The sequence below is a fragment of the Aythya fuligula genome, chromosome 2 (genome assembly GCF_009819795.1).
Source record: "Aythya fuligula isolate bAytFul2 chromosome 2, bAytFul2.pri, whole genome shotgun sequence".
Taxonomy (NCBI): domain Eukaryota; kingdom Metazoa; phylum Chordata; class Aves; order Anseriformes; family Anatidae; genus Aythya; species Aythya fuligula.
Window position 1 is genome coordinate 31,409,099 of NC_045560.1, and position 21,078 is coordinate 31,430,176.

At 37.2% G+C, this 21,078-nt stretch overlaps 1 protein-coding gene across 1 annotated transcript; it reads right to left on the bottom strand.

Annotated features, from left to right (window-relative positions):
- Positions 1 to 3,025: 3,025 nt before the first annotated feature.
- On the bottom strand, positions 3,026 to 10,234 carry AGR3 (anterior gradient 3, protein disulphide isomerase family member). Its single transcript, XM_032180623.1, has 7 exons — positions 10,129 to 10,234; positions 7,838 to 7,901; positions 6,106 to 6,158; positions 5,395 to 5,471; positions 5,069 to 5,132; positions 3,934 to 4,017; positions 3,026 to 3,075 (listed from the first exon to the last, which is right to left on the bottom strand). Exons 1-7 carry the CDS (start codon positions 10,232 to 10,234, stop codon positions 3,026 to 3,028), a joined length of 498 nt encoding a protein of 165 aa, XP_032036514.1.
- Between the last annotated feature and the right edge of the window lie 10,844 nt (positions 10,235 to 21,078).

Genomic DNA, 21,078 nt, shown 5'->3' on the forward strand with positions numbered 1-21,078 from the left:
AGAGACTCCAGTGTGTCCTTGTATCTAAGAACATCTCCTGCAAATTAACTAGTCACCAGCTGTGAGGGCCACCCTTCATCTCCATAACCTTGACTGTGTAAATTGTAAAAGTAAGACCTTGTTGCTGTGAATTCTGTTGTTTTTGCAATTATGCTCCATTCAGTTAAGCAAACCAGTCTTGTTTTATATCAACTAACTTGCATTTTTATCTGACAAAGAATTCACTAAAAGCATTGTAGTTATGATTTCAACTATATATTTGCACTAAGTTTGAACCTCTGAGTTACTGTGTTGTGACACCAGGCTCTGTCTGTGGTTTCCCTCTGTTATAGTAACGTGGGTGTGAGCAGTGGCAACAATCAGCACAAAAATGCTGTCATCCCTGGGTTTGGGCTGTATGTTTTGTATGTTTTGTGCTGTTGTCTATTTATCTAACAGGAGAGAGGAATTAAAATGTTCATCCACTGTACAATCCCAAAGGATCCCTCGGCATATTTATGCTCTTCAGCTTTTGTGTGTATGAGGATACCCTTCCTATAGAGAAAGGCTGACATAGTATCTGCATTGAATAGGGTAGTCCACAAGGGTAGCCTTTTACGTCTGACACAGTCATCTTTGTATCTCGTGGCACGGTAGTAGTAGGCAAGGAAGCAAGAATACCATGAAAAAAGATGTAGCTACTGGAGTTGAAGGAATGCCAACTGTTTTGTTTTGCAGCTGCTTTCTAGGTTTCAAACTGAAAGTTTTTCTTTCACACTGGAACGAAAGCTTAGGCATACAGACACTTCCAAAGGTACAGCCTTGCCTTAAATATCCACCAAGAGCCTGAAACCTTTGTCTTCTGAAGCATAAATACATCATGCAGGCATTGGCTGATAGTGTAACTGTCTGACATATTTTTTGCTACTCAAGTTAGAGCAGGAGTTGTTTCAAGCCAATGTCTCTCATAGTCTGAGAAGGACTTGGGGGCTCTGGGGATTTAAATTAGAAGAGGGAAGATTTATTTTAGAAGTTATGAGGAAATTCTTCACTCAGAGGGTGGTGAGGCACTGGAACAGGTTGCCCAGAGAGGTTGTGGATGCTCCTTCCCTGGAGGTGTTCAAGGCCAGGTTGGATGAGGCCCTGAGCAACCTGGTCTAGCGGGAGGCATCCCTACCTATGGCAATGGGGTTGGAACTAGATGATCTTTAAGGTCCTTTCCAACCTGAGCCATTCTGTCATGTTGGGAGATCTTGGCCAATGTCCTTGAAAATGAATATATGGAGGGAAAAAAGAAATCCTCTGCAAAATGACAGTAAAGACCTACCACATTACATCTAATTTTTTGGTAATATTCTGAATCTACTGTATGCCAGCATTTCCAAAGTTATTTTGTGGTGTGCTTCTCTCCAGTGTTCTCTCAACCCTACTTTGAAAGTACTGCCATACCTATCTTGTGTCATGTCTGGCAGCTAGCTCACATCCCTTTCTCCTGAACATCTCTGGTATGCTCAGGAGAGGATGTAGCTACAGTGTGGGAAACGTTACTACATCTTAAGTAGATTTGGACAGAAATGATCAGAAATAAATACAATTCAAAGGAATGAGATCACCAGTTTAATTTTGTTTCTAGCATTTTCCCCCAGTTTTTTTTTTTTTTTTTTAAAAAAAAAGGAAACAAAACATTTAACAGATTATGAAGACAATATACCATTAATGATTTATACAAGACTATTTTCTCTGATTTTACCAACCACTTATGACCACTGTTGGAATATGTTATTGTATCCAAATTTTACATAGCTATGAAGACATAGATAGCCACAATATAGCTAATTTATTATGAATTATTACTCATTATTGTAAATTGACATAGATGTCCTGAAAAGGACACATCTTTCATATGTGCATTTAGGCAGCATCATAGGAAATGGCAGGTTACACAGATAAGTGACATTGGTTTCTTGCACAGAATGTAACACACTTGCTCTTCCTGTGGATTAATGACTTACCATCTTACTCTAGTGAAAAAGAATATTGTTGGGATAACAAACTATCTCAACTGACTTAAGCTTTTTACTTAAAATAAGTGCATGCCCTTCCACATGGTGGTTTTGTTAAGAAGAGGAGTTTGTAAGTACAGATCCCTTCACTACGCTTCTACCATGATGTCTGAATTGGGATGCTGCAGAAGAAGGAATGGCCTGTGATGAGCTTCACATGCCTTACATGGCATTTAAAAGAGCTAGGAAAAGCCTGCTCCTGTTTTCTATATCAGACTTTACAAGCATGACTTGGCCTCAGGTGTGGAGTTCTGGGATTATCTCCTTCCATCTCTATTGCATCACTGTATTTTTATCATGGCAAAGCCTGTAGTTTTTACTTGATGATTCTCATCACTTCATGGAGACCACGTGCTCAGAATAATAAATATGTTCTGTTTTAAGTTATCAGAATAATAGTTAAAGACACCGAGTAAAGCTAAGCCTGGATCTCAGATTTTTTTTTTTTCTATATTAGCTATTCTAAAGTCTATAGCAAGAACCTTCCTGTCTGATTTGCCAACAAATGAGAAATAAGCATGTAAATCTGAGCTACACTAAAGACTTACAAGCTACATGAAATAAAAATAAAAATTAGGAGCTGAGATGTAGATATTACCTTACATAATAAATTGTAAATTGACGTAAAAAAAGATTGTCCATAGCTCTTGATCAGAAGCTGTAGCTGACAATGAAGCTATAGCTGAATTAATAAAATGCAGCTCAAAGTTGCTGCACCTTAAACCATCACTTTCAGTTATTCAGAAAACTAACTTCAAGTGTTTGATAGATTTCTTCTCTGTTTCCCAAGTGGGCATGATAGCCTTTTTATGTTTGTTCTCCAAATCATGCATATGTATTTCTTACAAAATCTGGTATATTAAAGTTGCTTGGTTAGAGTTCAAAATACTAGTAGAGACAGAAGGGTTAACTAAAATATTTTAAAATATTGGATATCCTGGTGTAGCTTCACCCTGTAGAGGCTATGATCATTTCACTGTTTGTTACAGTTCTGTCTGAATGAGACGTAATGCTTTCTTCATGTTCTCTATTACTGAAAGAAAAATAAATAAGAACAGTAAAATGTACTTAAAATGCATTATATGATTAAGAAAATCTATTTTGATTAGTAAATTATTCACTATAAAATTATTCACTATAAAATTGTTCACTATATTATTCACTATAAAATTAATTCATTAACACATTATATTTTAGAGATTTGTATAGTATATAGTAAAAATTCTTGCATATAGTAAAAGTATGTAGTAAAAGTTTTTGCGTAAGAATGCTAAAGCTGAAGGCAAAAACTTTCATGAATCAAAACGTTTAAATTAAAGGGATTTGACAAGATTCCTTTCAACTTCTTTACTTCTCAACAGCAAACCTGGTAATCAGATGTGACATACATTTTTGCAGTGAGATACTGCACTGGTGTCAGGTAGATGGTATAGTGTAAGGACTAGCTCAACTTGAAAAATCACATTCCTTTTCAAAATATGGGTCATAGATGGTACTCAGGTAACCATCAGCATTTTTTTTTTCTGTTTTCCTCCCACCACCAGCTGTTTACATATTGCAGTTGGATATTATATTGTAGTTGAGCCATAGTGACTTTCACCACTCTCCAGCAAACTGCTCAGATCTTGGTCCTGATTGCTCTCACACAACTCTTTCAACTTGTCTTACCTGAGTAGTCCCAGTAAATTCAGTGGGACTACTACTAATGGGCTAACATGTCTTGCTAGAACAGGTTATATGATTATATGATTATAAATGATTGTAAATGCTCACACACATTCCTTATTCATTACTTTGAGATCTTAACTGATTCTCAAGCACAGATGATTGAGATTAGTGTGTATCTGGCTGCTTACAGTGTGAAATGGAACACCATGAAGCGGGCACTTACAGAATGGTATGTCTTGTGGCTCATAAGCGTATAGCCGATTAGAGTATCTTCCTGTGATATCAGCTCTTACTGTGAGAGATGGGTCTGAAAAAATAACCATATTAATCACTGCTTTCCACAACAGCTGAAGGTGATGCCCATGGTGCAGCACTGACAGCCCTGTTCCTGAGAAGTCCTGATTTCATCAGCCATACAATTACGAGGCCGTTACGCTCTGTTCCAACCAACTGCTCTTTATGTGGAGAAATCCTGAACAAAAGCTAGAGCTCAGTTTTATATTATGCAGCTATTTTTAAGGGATTGATTACGCATGCATTTCATCCATATTTAAAGAAAAATATCTTGTATAACAAGTTCTGGGGTTACCTCAGGAGAGGCCAGTTTGACTGGACAGATAGTGAAGGTGATGCAGACAATGCAATATTAGCATGACCTACCGAGAGACTTCAGAGCTAAGATCTTGTGGATCTTAATGTTTCTATTGTGAAAGCAAGTTGTGAACATTACTCAACAGGTTCCTTTTACAAATTTTTTGTTAGTTAATCATCAAACTCCTGTTGCTACCTTGCTCTGTTTGAGTGTGGGCTTCATCCCACCTAACTTTGGATGCTATGCCAGAGCTGGCCGCCTTAGGTTCCCTGCGCAGTCAGCGAAAAGGAATGTGTACAGTGGGGCACAATTCATTTGGTTTATTCCAAAAGTCAACTTTGCAATGCAAGAAATCATTTCTTAGACTCCACTGGCCATTGACTTTTTTGGTAATGTCTGCACTATGGACATCTACATTGTTAGATATTTACTTTCAGCAAACTTTATCTCTTAACAGTGCTAGCAAGAAAGACAAAGAGCTAACAGGGGTTAACAGAGGCCCAGATGCTAATAGATATTTAGGCACCTTGCTCCCAAACACAACATACCCCCCAGAACATATCTGTAACTTGAGAAGTTCACAGGGGCTGAAGCCTCCGATAGAGGGAGAACTGAACTCAGGTCTGCCAAATTCCAGATTAATGGTAATGACAAGTTCTAAGCTATTTTCTTTTTACAAAATTATTCATTTTGATGTCCCCAGGAGAGGACACTTGCATAGATTCAGAAATCATATCTTGAAAAGGTGCATAAATATTGTACCTACCTATGAACATGATTCGAGGCACATATTGTCCATCAGGTGACAGGTTTTTATCTGTAGTTTCATGCTGGCAGAGAAATTAAAGCTAATTATTAAAATATTCCTGTAAATATATATTCCTGGAGTAGGATCCCTTGTGAACAATCTCATACCAGAGGACAGAAACACCAAAGGTACTACTTGTGTGTGTATATCCACACACAAATGCATATATATGCATGTAACTGAAATGCCAGAGGTAATTAGATGGCATGAAAAATTCAAGACTTAGAAAGAGAAAAAACAAGCCAAATAGTGATACCTGTCAAATCTCCCCAAACCTTTCATACCATGAGATTCAGCATAATGAAGTTATTTTGGGCCATTTCTTGTACCTCTTCATTTTCAGCAAAAGCTTTCTTCAGTGCTAGAAAAGACATGAGCATTTTGAAGTCCATCACAAACACTGCTTTTCCTTCTGTGTTTGGGTACTGGAGACTGGCCACATTGTTCCTGTCACTGGCGATTCACATTCCTGAGGAGACACTTCAGGGCTCTGTCACAGCCTTTATTTTTTTGACCCTTGTCTGTGCAACCTCCCAGCTATGAAAATGGAAGCTCTCTTCTGTTATTTATGAAGCCTGTAGTTTCAACAGATACCATGTCTCGGCTTGACAAAAGTACTTTATTCTCAGAAAATTCTTGTTAGATCAATTTCATCAGTCTTGTCTGCTTCTCTAGTTACCCGCTCAGGAGGGCCAACAATATTAAATCTGTTCAATGAGTCAGTAACAAATATGTTACTCTTAATTTAAACTGACAAGTGCTGCATCAGGGATAGATGGACAGCAGCACTGAATATTTTATGTTCTTTTTTTTAGTAGGTTCATAGTGTACTTTTTGTAAAAAAAATAGTAATAAATTCATAGCTTTTCAACTACAATTTCATATACCTATTTATTTAAATAAGTTTTTGTAAGTACAAGGTAAATATATAGATATTTGTAGTTTCTTATAAATATGTTTACAAAAATTTAACACTCAAAAAAAATCAAAATTACCTTGGCAGTATTGGCAGTCTTCCAAATGATGAATGACCATCAGTGGCTTGTTACTTTATTAACAATAATAAAACATGTGGTTAGATAATTTGACAAGTACATAAATAGATAATTTTACTAGCAGACTGGAAAAGGCAAATTACATTTCACAGAATCACAGAATTTCTAGGTTGGAAGAGACCTCAAGATCATCGAGTCCAACCTCTGACCTAACGCTAACAGTCCCCACTAAACCATATCCCTAAGCTCTACATCTAAACGTCTTTTAAAGACTTCCAGGGATGGTGACTCCACCACTTCCCTGGGCAGCCTGTTTCATCTTATGTTAACTCACAGGAAAACCATATAGGCATTCTGTGAGGAATGACAGGCATTTTTGTAAAAGAGACAAAGGAAATAAAAGAAAGTAGAGGAACAGAGTTTCCTTGTCTATATAGTTTTTCTAAAGTAGAAGATTCTACAAGAGAGATACCACAGCATTCTGTGACAAGAGTCAGAATCATTTCATTCCTAGTTAATATACAATCAAACTATGAGTACTGAAGAGATATTTAATATAGCCTAGGCGTGTAGTTCTCCATGATTAATAAAATAAAAATAATCTGCAAACTGGAATGAAATAATTTTTATAAAATTAGGTTTCTCATCAAATGCTCTCTATGAAAAGATTTTTTTTCTTTTAAGCTTTCTTGAACAGATATACTCTAATTTTATTTTCATTTATTTATTTATTTTGGTAAATGTTTTTATAGATTATCAAAGTTTTATATTTTTTAGCATGTCAAAATATAAAACAATTCTATGCATTTTCTCCTACATTTTTTCAACTTGTGTTACTGTTCAGCCAATGAGTTATTAATGCTTGATTTGCAGTCACTGTCAAGAATTGTTTGGTTCATAGACATTTTCACAGGGTACAAGAAATTGATTGTCATTTACTTTAAAAACAATTTGCTTTCATAGAATCATAGAATTGTAGGGGTTGGAAGGGACCTCAAGAGATCATCGGGTCCAATCCCCATGCCAAAGCAGGTTCCCTAGAGTAGGTTGCCCAGGTAGGCATCCAGACAGGATTCCTATAATATAAATATGATTTTAGACTATAATAGTGTAGCACAAGATATTGTTAAATTGAAATTTCAATTTGCTAAATTTCAATTTAGCAATATCTTGTGCTACACTATTATAGTCTAAAATTAATGGGAATAGTGATTTAAATAAGTATTGTTATGCATCCTCAAACATATTTTCAGCTGAAACTCAGAGAATGACTCACTTAACTCTTGGTCCTACCAGGATAGTGAGAAATTGTAGTAAGTCACCATACAAGAACTAATATAATTGATTTCTAGCTGTTGACTGAGGAGGAAATCAGAGATCCATGATACATTAAAAAACAAACAAACAAACAAACAAACAAAAACTGTATTATTATTGTCTATTTATCATTGCCTATTCAAATGACAACACTGCTGTTGTTGAACAGCAGTATCATCTTTCCACAAAGAAAAGACAGTGTTCAAAGCAGACTTGCCTAATGGTCTATTATTGCTTCAGAGTCATAAGATCTCTACAAGTGCTTTTATTTATATGCAGAAAATCTGTTTTATTTGAGTGAGTGGTCTGCAAATCAACCATGACAGTGCTTCTTTGTTCTGTTTCATTACAGTGTATTCAAGCATGACTGTCTGATTAACAGCTTTGTCTCTCAAACTATTTTGTAATCTCTTACCTTTTCTTTGCTTGATAAAGCCCTTCTTCATAAGTTTGTACCCAGGTTATTTCATCTCCCCACCCTAGAAATATAAGAAAATGGTTAACTGGTGGCCATGCCAGTAACTCATAAGAAATTACATTTTTGACATTTATTGGTAGTTGTAAATAAATAGGATTTTTTTTTTTCCAGTCAAATATTCCCAAACACTGTGGATATGCAAATTCTAAATCTGCTGATAGGTGCACTGGGATATTTAAAAAACAGACCTCAGCTGGCTGAGGATTTGTACCCAGTTCAGGTCCTTTGACAAACTCATTAGATCTCTTCCTGAATACTTAGAGGTCCCTAAATCAGTGACAAAATTCCTTATATCTTCATATTTCTTCTTCATATTGTCTGTTCTGTATTTAATGTAGACGCTGTAGATGTGTTTAAAAAGAAAGCTGGCTTATAAAAATGAGAGAGAAAAATAAAATATGAAAAGTCAAATAATATTAACTTTAATGTGAATAGTTTTTGAAGAACACATAGTTTTAAACATAACTCCTGAGTCACACATTTCAATCCATTGAGTTGCAAGTGCTTCATTTAATTAAATAATTTAATAAAAGAATGTCTGTTAAATAAAAATCTGCACATGGCAGAATAGCTTCTGGGTCTGGACCATGTTAAGTCTCCCGTTCTTTTGCACTGTCTGGTCAATGCTTGGTCCAGCCTTGGTTATGCAGAGATTTGCTGTTAGCTTTCTCATGGGACAATTGCTTGTGAGTCTACTAGGCCATCTCTTCTTTCAGGAGAGTGACTTTGATTTCAGATCTGTCTGGTTGATGGTGGGGTTTTGGCTTCTTAACCAGTGTGTTCCCAGCCCTGGCTGAAATCAACTGCTGACATAGGTAGTCACACAGAGAAGTCAGCTGGGGTCATTTTACAGCATGCTTAAGTATTCCCTTTTGATCTGTGAAAATTACATGTAATTTGCTCAAGGCTCTGCAGTATCCCAAAATCCCATAAATCAGAATTAGAAAACTGACACTTGCTTTCTGTGATAATTTGTTTCAAAGCTGACACAATAAAATTGACTTCTTGCTTTTTTTTTCTTTCTTTCTTTTTTTTTTTTTTTTTTTCTCTTTTATTTATTTATTTATTTATTTATTTATTTTTGAATTTTGGCTGAGTGGGAAAAATGAATTCTGATCTAGGCAAGATAGGCAATAGGTACCAGATTGGGTGTAACCATTCTCCGTGGATACTACTTACGAAAAGTGATTTGATATTTCTCTTTGGTTAGTCCAGGGGTTAGAAAATGCTGTCCTGTATATATGAAGTGTTTCATATGGAAAAGCATTTATCCTTGTTTCTGGTATTTTATGAAGCTTTTTGATTGCCCTGTATTTATTTATTTATTTATTTTTGGTCATATGGAATAACTTAAAACATCAGTACAGTTCCTACAGTTGATCTGTTCCTATACTTCCCTTTGCTGCCCAGATGCCTCCCAAGCAACTAGCCTCTGATGCAGGGCTCTGCCAAGGCTTTGTATGGGAAGAACTCAAAGGTGAGCCATGGGGTCTGCATGCTTTGCACAGCTTGCAGAGCAGCTCAGGAAGTGAGCTGGAAATTTTGGAGGGTGAATGGACCTGAAAGGAGAGGGAAGACTGAGAATAGGAAAAGACCTCAGTCAGATATTTTTCCAGTCATTTTTTCTTGATTAGACATAAAGAACTTAAAATAGCATCTTCATTTAACATCCAGGTTGAAAATCATGAACCACAAGAGAATCTTTTAAGTGTGACTATCTGCTAATAAGGAAATGAAAATGAAAATGAAAAGGAAAGATCATCCTCAAACCCCACAAATGGCTCAACCTGTTGTTCTGCATATACAAATGGGTCTGTAGAAAAAAATTGCACAGAAACTAAGTTATGAAATTGTATTTCAGGAGCTATAAGTTACCATATCAAATTATCTTTTAATAGACATCTGAAAAACTATTTTTTTCACTGACAGTTCTTCAAGTGCAGATGGGTTTCAGAGACTTAATTTAGTTTATTTGCTTCTACTAGGTCACTGTGAATGACATAAATTACAGAGGCTATATGAGGCCCTCAGACATATTCTTAAGAACAAACTGATGGAGTGAAATGACATGGAGGAAAAAGATACATTACTTAGTGTTTCACTTATCCTTAGAGATAAGTGAACCTAAGGAAGTATATATATGCTTTCAGGTATATTCTAAATAAAAACATTTCCAGACCTACATGGTAAGATGAGGAGATAACTACATAAAGTGAAATATACATTACCTCTTGATAATGTCTGAGGTGCTCTTTTTTCCTTTTTGATTGCCATTGCAAGGTTTGATGAGACTGCAATTAGCAGAAGGGGCAAGGCCAATGTTGAATGGAACATTATTTGATCCTTTTCAGTGCAGCAAGGAAACTGGAAAACAAAGCCTAACTTTGTGAACCAGGGCATTATCAGGAAGCCACTATCTTGTGAGATAATTTTCAAACAAATATTCTGATTTTCAACTATTTCTCACAACAAGAACTCAAATATTTCCCCTATTCTTCATGACATTTAAAAAGTGATTTAAAAAGCAATTTCCATCTCAAATAAAACTATCCACCAGTGTTCCTGTCTGCTTCCATATTCTGAAGGTGATTGCTTCTCTTCCTGACAAAGATCACTATAAGAACTTCAGTAATTCTGGTTTTGATAACAGTCAGAGAACAAAAGTGACGGTTGAGGAGAGGCAAAACAAAGCCAAATATTTTGAATAAATAACTCTTATTTCTGCCCTGTACAGCTGTCTTTAGACATTAAAACTCTGATGTTTGGGACAATACCCAATGATTTGTACTAGCTTAGAAGATGTAATCTGTGTAGCCCAGAATATCACCCAGTCAGCTTGCTGATCCTCACCGGAGATTCATTTTTCAAAGGTTGAGTTTTAGGATAAAGGATCTGCTGATAAAGTGCTTTGACTTAAACAGACAATAAAATAAAATAAAAATAAAATAAAAAAATTAAAGAACCCCCCAAAGCACTTTTGCCTGCATTTATAAAGAAAATTTCAAACTTGAATTTAGTAGTGTCGTTTACGTGGAATTACAGACCTGAGCACTGGCAAAACAAAATGCTTTGTGCTTCTCAGGACATGAAGGCATAAAAAGTGCAGCAGGTTTTATCCTTTCTTTAATGAATCCTCCAACACCACTAACATCACTGTTAATGGTTCAATTTCTGGTGAACAAATTCAAATACTGCTTCCAATAACCGGCAATCTCAAAAAAAGTATTCTATCTAAGTGACCGGAAAAAAAAAAAAAAAAGCACATTAAGAAACAGAAAAAAAAAAAAAAAGTATCATTTTATTGTTGCAATTCTGTGTTTCTGAAGAAATTTCCCCCAAATGCTAAAATAATTAATACACTCATAATATTTATTCTTCTCAGACTTGTCCATCACAGTTCCCTTTCACCCCCAACATGGCATCAGAATTGTTCTTTCTTTCACATACCTTCCATCTTAAGTTTGTTCATCTTTTCTATTGTAGAGTGAGTTTTAGAAAGATACATCCTCTGGAGCTTATTAATTCTGCATATTAATTTAATGATTGGACATTATAGAATTTTAATAAGAAAACATAAAGTTTTCCTGTGTTTCATAAGGAAAGACTATAACTTTTAGCTAAGCTTGCAGGCTGAGAAATTTTTGGGAATAGAAACTCCATTCAAATTTTCACTATGTTGGTGCAGACCACTAATTTGAGTCAGGAAAAGCAGATCATTATACTTATATATATATATATATATATATATATATACACCCTTCTATGGGGTGTACTGCTACTCTTGACAACTCAGTTTTTAAAGCAACTCTTTCACAGAAAGCTAACAACTGTAATGTTAGTTTATCTGTCAAACGTTAATGATAAAATATAGCATTTATATTAACCTGTTAAAACTCTATGTAAACATAAATAGTTATGGCTTTGAAATCACACCTGATATGTCACTATAAATCAGGTATGGAATGTGTGAAACACTACCTTTCATAATGTATTCACAAACAATCAAAGTGTAAATCTCTCCAAGTCACATGATTATTTATCTGAAGCTTAAATAATTGATTACCACCCTATTGAAAATCCACAGGGTTTTGGAAGGATGATTTATGGAGTTTTAGCTGGAGGCAATTGAAATTCAATATTCTGAAATTTTGATGCTACATGATCCAATGTTAGTTAAACTGAGTAAAGAAAAAAAAAGACAGCCCGAAAAACATAAAAATTACCTTCATTTCTCTATCAGAACATACATTTTGCTAACTAATCTCTAAGCATCTATCATTTGTCTTTTTTTTTTTTTTTTTTTTTTTTTTTTATAACTAGACTTGTAATGCATTTGTCAGCCAAAACTCATTTCTGTATTAAAGGAAAGTTAGGAATAAGAAATGTTTTCTCACCAGCAGCAATCAGTTCTCTTGTTGGAAAGTCCTTTTTCTGAAATTAAAAACAGTGATTTAAGCACAGAATGCCTCAGCTCTCCGTATCTCTGTGTGGCAACAATGGCACGTTCATCTGAGAAAAAGGAGAGAGACCTTTTAGCTGGAAACCAAATTCATGCATTTCCACCCTCCCCCTTCCTTTTTTGCCATCCCTCCAAATTGCACTCTTGTGAGTTCCCATGCTTGTACTCTGAATCTTTGGATTTCTCTTCATCTTGGCCTGTATCAGGTGTCTTGTATGAGGATCAAAAATAAATAGTGGCTTATGTGTGCCTGTTACTTCCCCCCTCAAACAGTTTGAGTCTGGCTTATGCCCAGTGAAAAAAGAAACCACCAATGAAAGCTGGAACTGTAGGGGCTTTTGTTCCCAGTGAATGGCTGTGCTCACTGGTGCCTGAAGACAGGTATGAAGCTAATAGTAACAAGGGTTACTTTGTGTAGAGGAATGTAATTAACAAATAAAGGTTTTTTTTTTTTTTTTTTTTTTTTTTTAAATAAAATTCTTTATTTAAAATATGGTATAAAGTTAAATTATTGGTCCATTCCTGGAGGTGTTGCCTCATCCCTGGTGGTGTTCAAGACCAGACTGTATGGGGCCTTGGCCAACCTGAACTAGTGGGTGGCATCCCTATGGAAGGGGGGTTAGAGTTAAATGAAGTTTAAGGTCTCTCCCAACCTGAGCCATTCTATGATTCTATGATTATTGCTTCTCTGAGTTGTAGTTTAAACATGGTCTAATTCTTGGGACATGTTGCTTTATACAATTTTTATCTATCTTGACTAAGATGGGAAAAGCACAGAATCACAGAATGTTAGGGATTGGAAGGGACCTTGAAAAATCATCTAGTCCAATCCCCCAGCCCTTTATTTATTCCCTTTGCACAAACAAGGAGTTAGCTGGATCATGTTTTCCCTCTTCCTTGGATAGCTTTTGCATGGGAATCAGGAGCAATCCCCTTTTGGTTCTTCCTCTCACGTGTGCTTGTTTGTATAGACTGTATTGTTAGTTTTTCCTTCTCCTTTTCATGTGAATCTTGTTTAACTTGGATGCTTTGATATTTTGATTTCTGTTGCCACTGAAATATATATGTGATTAATAACATAATTCTTGTGTTGTGTTTTTCTATCTATTCAACAAGCCTTCTCAGTATGATTTCTAATATTTGTGCATAAAATATTACCTTTTCAGGTGGTATCTCTGATTCTCTCCTTTTTTTCCTCCTAAATATTTGCCGCTACAAAAAAATAAAAATAAAAAATCCACTGCTTTTGTAATAAAAAATTCAAAATACGACCTTCTGTATTTTTGGTGGTAACTTATCTTTACCATTTTTAATGGAGACTTCAAACTTGCACTTCCAGCTAGCTGGAAGCTGGCTGAGCTGCAAGAACTCTGCTTTGTGGGCGTGAGTGTAGACACTGCCGGGCTCAGTTAATATGATAATCATATCAGATTGTTTAACCTTTGCAAATTTGTTTGAGCCTTTAAGCTGAATACAAATATGAATTTTTTGAGTGCATAATATGAGAATTCATAGTATAAGAATAAAAGAAGAAATTAAGCATCTGAGAGAATTTCTAGGAAAAAGAGATGCCCCTGTGACACCTCTTCATTCTTTCTTCTTTGTCACAGGTTATGGCTTCCCCTCGTAATGGTAGGTATAGAATCCCTAGAATTACAGCTCAGTAGAAGAAACCCTTAATATATGTAGAGAAAGCATATTTAGTTCAAATTAGAAAGAAATTTTTCACTTTTGTTTTTGACCGTTTAAAACATCCTCCTTCAGCACTTGCAGAACTGAAACACCCCTGTCAGGTACCTCCTGTCTGCTGCTGCCATCCCTTTGGGTCCCATGTGCTCCTCCCGTGCTCCAGAGAAAGTATGGACAGGGTGAAGCACAGCACCACTGCAGTAACAAAGGGCATTATTAAGAACCTTTAAAAAGCTCTTTTCTGTATTAGCATCTATAATTTAGATGTTTTGTTGGGTCCTAATATAATAATATATCCTAATATTGAAAGCATAGCTTTAAAAAAGGGCAGAACAGGTCTGATTGCCTGTTCTGGAAGGAGCCTGCTGGGGCTGCTGTCTGCTGCAACAGGTGAGCTGGTCTCACTGCGGGAAGCTGAGGGGGGGCTTGCAGCTCAGTCACATTGAACCCTGACCACGTTTCTTCAGCAAATGAAAACAAATGGTTTGACCCTTTGTTTTGTAAGCCAGACAGTGTCAGCTTCCTTCTTTATGACAGTAAGACAAAAGACTCTGGGTTTAAAAAGAGAAGCAAAAGTGCTTCAGTGTCATTGATGGAAGAGAGGAAAGATAATAAAGGATTCAGGTTTCAGTGACAAGTTACACCTATATAAAAGATTTGACTCATTCTCCTTGTGAGTTGTTCCTCCAATTCCCACACTTGATGGTTGTGAATTTTTGATAATGCTGCCGCTTGTTTTGGTTGGACCATGTCATACCGAAGACTGGGAGCAAAGTGCCTTGCCCCATGGAAGTCAATCAGCTTTTGCTTGTATGGTGACAAAATTTTCCTCTAGAGTTTTGAAGATTGCTGCCTGTGCTAGGCCTGGATGTTCAGGGGGCATTTGAGCAACCTGGGAAGGTTGCTGTGTCTCATCCAGTGCTAGTGAACTGAGTGACTCAGCTATAACCTTAGCAGGGTTAACTTACAGCTGTGGAAGTCTGTGTTGAGCATATGTGTGTATATGTGCGTCCAGTCACTCCTTGGTTCTCTGGTACCAGGGGGTAGTATGGTGGAGTAGACATTGCACCATGCTAGCCAGTGCCTATGAAAGCCATAAAACCCCTCTTGTACTCACCCTTTGGCAGGCAGAAACTGAGCCCTGTGGTGGCTTGAATTCCTATGGCAGCAGCTCTCTTACCTGTGTGGAGCTGCACCGAGGTCCTGCATTTCAGAGCACATCCACCTTAGGAAAGCAGCAATTACAAAAGCTGTCTTTGTTATTCACCCTACTAAGCCATGTTGTGGGGAGTAGTGTACTTGGCTATGTTGTGGGGAACACATCTCATGCCACGGAGAGGCAAGATACCAGCCAAGATCAGATAAGATATTGAGTTGATAAGATGAATTCTAGAGATAAAATACCTATACAAAAACAAGGCAAATAACACCAGAGCAAAGACTTGCAGAGGGTAATACTGTTGTTCAGTATTACCATCAGTAACTAACATGGCATGAAAATTAGTTTGCAATATACACTCATTACATTATCTTTACAATTTTAATCACACAGGCATTTGTGTGGAAAGGCTTATAATGAATTAAATGATGATGGACCACACTAATGTTTGTCTCTTAGTTTTTCTTTAGTTACATACGAAAGTTAGTATTACAGTGAATTCCTAGTTCTGCTTATAAAAACTGCTGTGATGCATTAGTCGGGATGTTAATCAATGAGCAATGGTAAGTAGATCTTTTTGTCTTTGTTTTTGAACCTGCTGAAGATAACCATCTTGTGAATGAGTATAATTCAAGTGCATTGTGTAATAACCAGAGATTATTCAAGAAACCCAGATTCACAAGAGGACGTAGGCACTGCATTTAATCACCTTAGCTTGACAATGTCAAAGGCATTGCACCCAGAAGTGGTCCTGGCAGGGCTGAGCAGCTTTGTGCTGATTTCCTGGTGAACTCAGCAAGAGCCCCATAGTACATGTGCCTGTGTCCAGTTCCGAAGGGGCTTCATCCAGCCGTTGGGCTCCTGTAATCCTTGTGCCTCACCAGCCTGGTCCCCAGGTACATATGTGTCAGGATGACTGGAGGATGTTCTTTCTGTCTGTGTACATGGGTTTCCTTGAGCAAAGAACTTTTAATACCAATTCCTTCTGTGTATTTATTCCCGTGTTACTGACACTATTTTTATTAAGCTTTTTTGTTTTGTTTTGTTTTGTTTTGGCCAATATAATCATAAATAAATTCTCAGGCATATAGAGATTTTTTTCAGTGCAGCATGGAAAAATAACAGGTGGCAGATATCAGTGTCACATCTGACTGTATGAATCCTGGAGCACTTGCTTAGTCATTGTACTGCCTTTCTAGGATGTGACAGTATAATATTTTGTGTCTGCATATTTCCTTTCAACCTGCTTGATCCCTCCAGATGATATACAAACTTTATGATAACAATCCTTGAAAAATTATGTAAGGATTAAAAGATGTTGATGGCAAGAAGCTGGGAAGTCCTTGGGTCTATCTTACCTAAAGACCTCACCTCCAGCTAGTACTCGCTAGCAGTCAGACTGATCATCACAGGCTGATTCAGATCTGCTTCCACAGAAACAAAAGGTGCTGATGAAGTTCTTACACTGTGTGAATCTGCTTTAGCTCATACGTACATAGGGATGAGAGCACAGCTCCCGTGACAGCTGTAATTCAGCATGGTTCCCGCAACATCCATCTATAACTCCATGAAAGAATTTTACACATGCCTAATATGCCTTGCAAATCAATAAGCAAAATAATTAGGAAATCACATAGACACAATGCCCAAGCAAATTTTAGAAAAAACAGCACAAGAAAGCTTCAGAGAGCATATATTTTTGTGGTTGAGAGGTACATCTGGCTCCTACTAACACAGGTCTGGATCTCAGGGTGCAATCAAAGAGCAAATAGTACCAGAGATGAAAACTATGCTTCAGGCTCAGAGTACAGAACATTAACTTTCACTGCCAAACAGAAACATGAATAAATGGAAAAACCCTGCAAGTGTCCATTAGGCTTAGGTTTTGACTGACAGCCAAAAATCATTTTTAGAAAATTTCTGGTTCATTTCAATGAAGCCGTTAAAAGAAATCTAGATATGACATGCTGCTTTATTTCTGTGTGTGTCTTTCAGAAGAGTCACCATTGTGGAAATGTCACTTCTGGTATTACAAGATGATTCACAACAGATGTTATTATTTTTTTTTTTCCTCTGTTGAAAGTAGAGCTCTAGGTAACAGTCAACTGAATAACTTCAGTCTTGCCAGAGCCCCAGAGGTTTGATTCCACTGGACCCCTGTTCTTTTTCAGCTTCGTATTCCTGTAAAGACATAGTTATGGAACATAAGTATAATAATATAACAGGAAAAAAGATTTATTGAAAAAAAAGATTTTACAGTGGTTATACTGGCTGCAAGCTGTATTCTCAGCTTCCCAGGCCAAAGCCTATGTTTTCACTTCTAAGCCTTCATCTTATTCCAGTACTGTCACCTTCAGCCCCCCCCAGTGTTTCCTCTGCTCTTTTGGGATGCTCTGATTCTTCTGTCCTTCAGCTGCCCTGTGCTACAGCCCCAGGAAAGGCTTGTATAGATGTCAAGGGAAAAATGGAATGTATTATTTTTGATGATTTTCACTGGGATTTACAGAATAAATGTATTTTGGTAAAAGAGGGATACCAGGACTAGATCTTGCTGGCTCCACCCTCCAGCCTAAAAGTACAAAATGTTCTCTATGGGATGTTTATTTACTGCTATGTCAGCTCCAACAGGCAGAGCTTCCTCTTCCACCAACAGACCTTTCTGTGACACTGTTTTTCTAGCTGTGCAGATTTCAGACAATCCTTCTGCCAGAAGAAAAGCCATCTCTGTTTAGGTTCAGGTGTCTCCCTGTCTGAAGAGTGGTACAGAAGTATAGCGAGGAGAACCTCTGTAAGGCATTTTGGCCCCCCAGGCTGCTGGCATGCCCCAGCGTGCACGCTGCCAGCTCCCTTCCTTGGGAGGGGTGCAGTGTGTGCACGTATGGTGCATCCTCAGGCATGGAGCATCCTCAGGAACCTCAGTTTTCTCTGCACCAGGGGACTGACCACACATAGGTTGTGTTTAACTTGGTGATAAAACAGTGGGGAAACTGTGGAGAAGTGTGCAGCTGGAAAGAGCTTTTCCCCAGTGCTTTGTTGCAGTAAAAGGAGGAGGCATGAGGACCTGCAGAAGATCCCCAATCCTCTCTGCTCCAGCGTCCTCTTGCCAGATGCTGGGAACCTGCACACCATTGTGCCCTACCACCATAGGCACTGAAGGGGCCACCAAGCATGGCTCTGCTTGGTGAGATCACCTCCAGGGCCTGGAGGTATTTTTGCAAAGGTTTTTAAATGGCTTAGCAACTCTTTGAGGAGCCTGAGGTAATCTGAGATCTGACTTGATTATATCTGAGTTTCTGGATGATGCAATTTTTAATTGAATGATAATATTTGTGGTGTTTGGATTCAATAAATTACTTACTGAAACATCAACATCTACAGAAAATTAAATGCAAACACCTTTCTGTTTGGAGGTTTTGGGTGGGCTTTTTGTAGAGTAAATATGATCTTTCTGTATTTATAGCTCTACAACCCTTCACATTTATTGATGTGGTCCATAAGAGAAGAACTTGATAATTCCCAATGCCTCTAGTTGGCACTGTTGCATTACTAATAGTTAATGGACAACTGTTTTTATTTTAGCTTATTTATTTAGCTTATTTTAGCTGGATTCCAGTGATAAGTTCAAAATACAAATTGTTTAAATATAAAAGTAATTAAATATAAGAAATCACAAAGCTTGGAAAAGCAATTAAAATCAATTCTGAAAAATCGGAATGCTTTTAATTTTATATATACATATATATATATATTATTTCAATTTTGGAATTTACATGCACTTAAAGTAATTTGTGAGGGGACAGGGGTAGAAACCCAGACCAGATTTTAAGGACGAGTGCCAGGAAATTCGGCATGTGTTTTGGAAGAGATTGAGAGCTCAGAAATATTCAATGAAACTTTTTGACTGCCACAAGAAATGAAAAGCAGCTGCATTCCCCTACAGTCAGAGTGTCCCAATAAAGACTTCACAAGCAGGAATGCTCTCCAGAAACACATTGGAGTACTTTGGTGCAGCTGTGAGAGTGAGTCAAGCAGGCATCTGTTGAAAGACATGCCTGTTGCTGTAATGTTTTGTGATGTTTTCCTGCAGTGACATCACTGTATCTGTTTTAAAATGTAATACCATATAACAATCACAAGACATTGTAGGCTGTAAAAAAGGAGTGTTCACAATATCTTTTTGTGTCTAAGTATTCTGTACAGGTATTCCTTTAACTTTTATTATAATAAGGGGTTTATCTCAGGGCTTGCTTCCATGAAAGACTGACGCAAGAGGGCATGAGAGTAACTCAGTATCTCTCAGCTTTTGTCTTCCTTTTACTCTCTGTTCTTCAGCCAAACCTTGATCCTGCAAATTTCTGAGTCCTTGGCCCCATTCCAGCACAGCACTTGATGCATATTTAACTTTAGGCACATTAGCAGCCCTATTGATGTCTATGGGACAACTCATATGCTTAAAGTTAAGCATGTTGTTGAGTGTTTATACTGGATCAGAGAATACAGGATTGAGCTCACTGGCAAGTCTCCAGGAAGGCTTCTCCTAAAGAAGCCAGACAAGCTTCTCTTCTGATGTAGACCTGTCCTGGTGCAGCAGTGTTTATCCCCAACAGGCAGTTACTTGGAAAGGGCTCTTGCTGATCATTTCTTGTGGACTGAGAAGACTGTGCTGCTTTACCAATAGAAAGATTTCAGCTCATGGGAGTGAGCATTCTGTGGAGTCATAATCTGAGGCCACTGCACAAACTGTGAGCTCATTCACTGCAGTTGATCCATGGAGTTGTCATCCCATCATCACCAACCTGCTGTTGATGTTGAGCAACATAGAACATTTTTTATTCAGTCTGAAAAGGATAAGTATATTCATAATAAAGAAAGCTGCTTTTGCATATATTATCTTTCACAATATATGTCGATATATAGAGTATTCAGAAAACTTGAATCAGAGTTTATAAAAAAACAAAACAAACATAAAAAAAAACAAACAACAGTGCCAAAACCTTTAAGGATTACTATGGCCTCCTTTTATTACAATTCACACCTGAGAAGAAGGACACAGATAACATTATCTAAATTAAAACAATTTCTCTTTGAGTAGGGATGCAGAGATGGAAACAGGGGGCATGTGAAAAATGGATGTACCTTGAAATGTTGGCAGGTATCCCAGGTGTTCCTTTTCTTTATCTCTGAGACCATTAAAAGCTGTAGGACATCACACTGTGGTGTTCCCTGGGAAACAGTTCACTTCCAGTGTTGGGACATATTTTTAACCTGGCCCAACATAACTTTTTGCCATTTTATTACTTTTATAACCTGTATAGTTAATACAGAAGCATCTTTAGCTTCAGATTAGCTTTTAACTGTAGCATTTTCTTCACTATTTTTTTTTTTTTTTAAAAAAGCCAAGGATTAATAGGAGACAGACAGAAACATAGGAGTGAGAGTGAGTCATCAAACACTGTCTACCACTCCTGGAGACAGCCACACCATAATACCCCGCTTATAGCTGCATTGAACTACCTCAGATTTACTTAAGAATTTTGTCCCATTCTTCTTTCATAAAACTTCCTTTGAAATGTACTCCTTTGAGAGAAACTCTTGTTTAGCTAGCCTAGACTTAATGCTTGGCAATTTCTTATCAAGCATTCTTGCCAGCATTGACTTCAATGATTCAATGATTCTTCTATTTTCATGTAAGTATTTCTGCACGGAAATCATATCTCAACTTGGTCTTCATTCTTCTGAACCAAACAAAGAAGAGGAGTTGAGTTCTTCATTGCAAGAAATCTTCTGTATTCACCAAGTCTACTTGCCCTTTTCTGTATCTGTTCTAGCAGGAGTTCAGCTTTCCTGAACAGAAGTGTATCTCAGTGTGAC

What these genes read in the sequence shown, in the direction of transcription:
- AGR3 (XM_032180623.1), bottom strand. Translation starts at nt 10,234, where the DNA reads ATGTTCCATTCAACATTGGCCTTGCCCCTTCTGCTAATTGCAGTCTCA. An exon ending in ACCTCAGACATTATCAAGAG is followed by an intron (nt 7,902 to 10,128) that starts GTAATGTATATT and finishes TTATATTTCTAG; the next exon opens with GGTGGGGAGATGAAATAACC. An exon ending in TCATTATGCTGAATCTCATG is followed by an intron (nt 5,133 to 5,394) that starts GTATGAAAGGTT and finishes TTTCTCTGCCAG; the next exon opens with CATGAAACTACAGATAAAAA.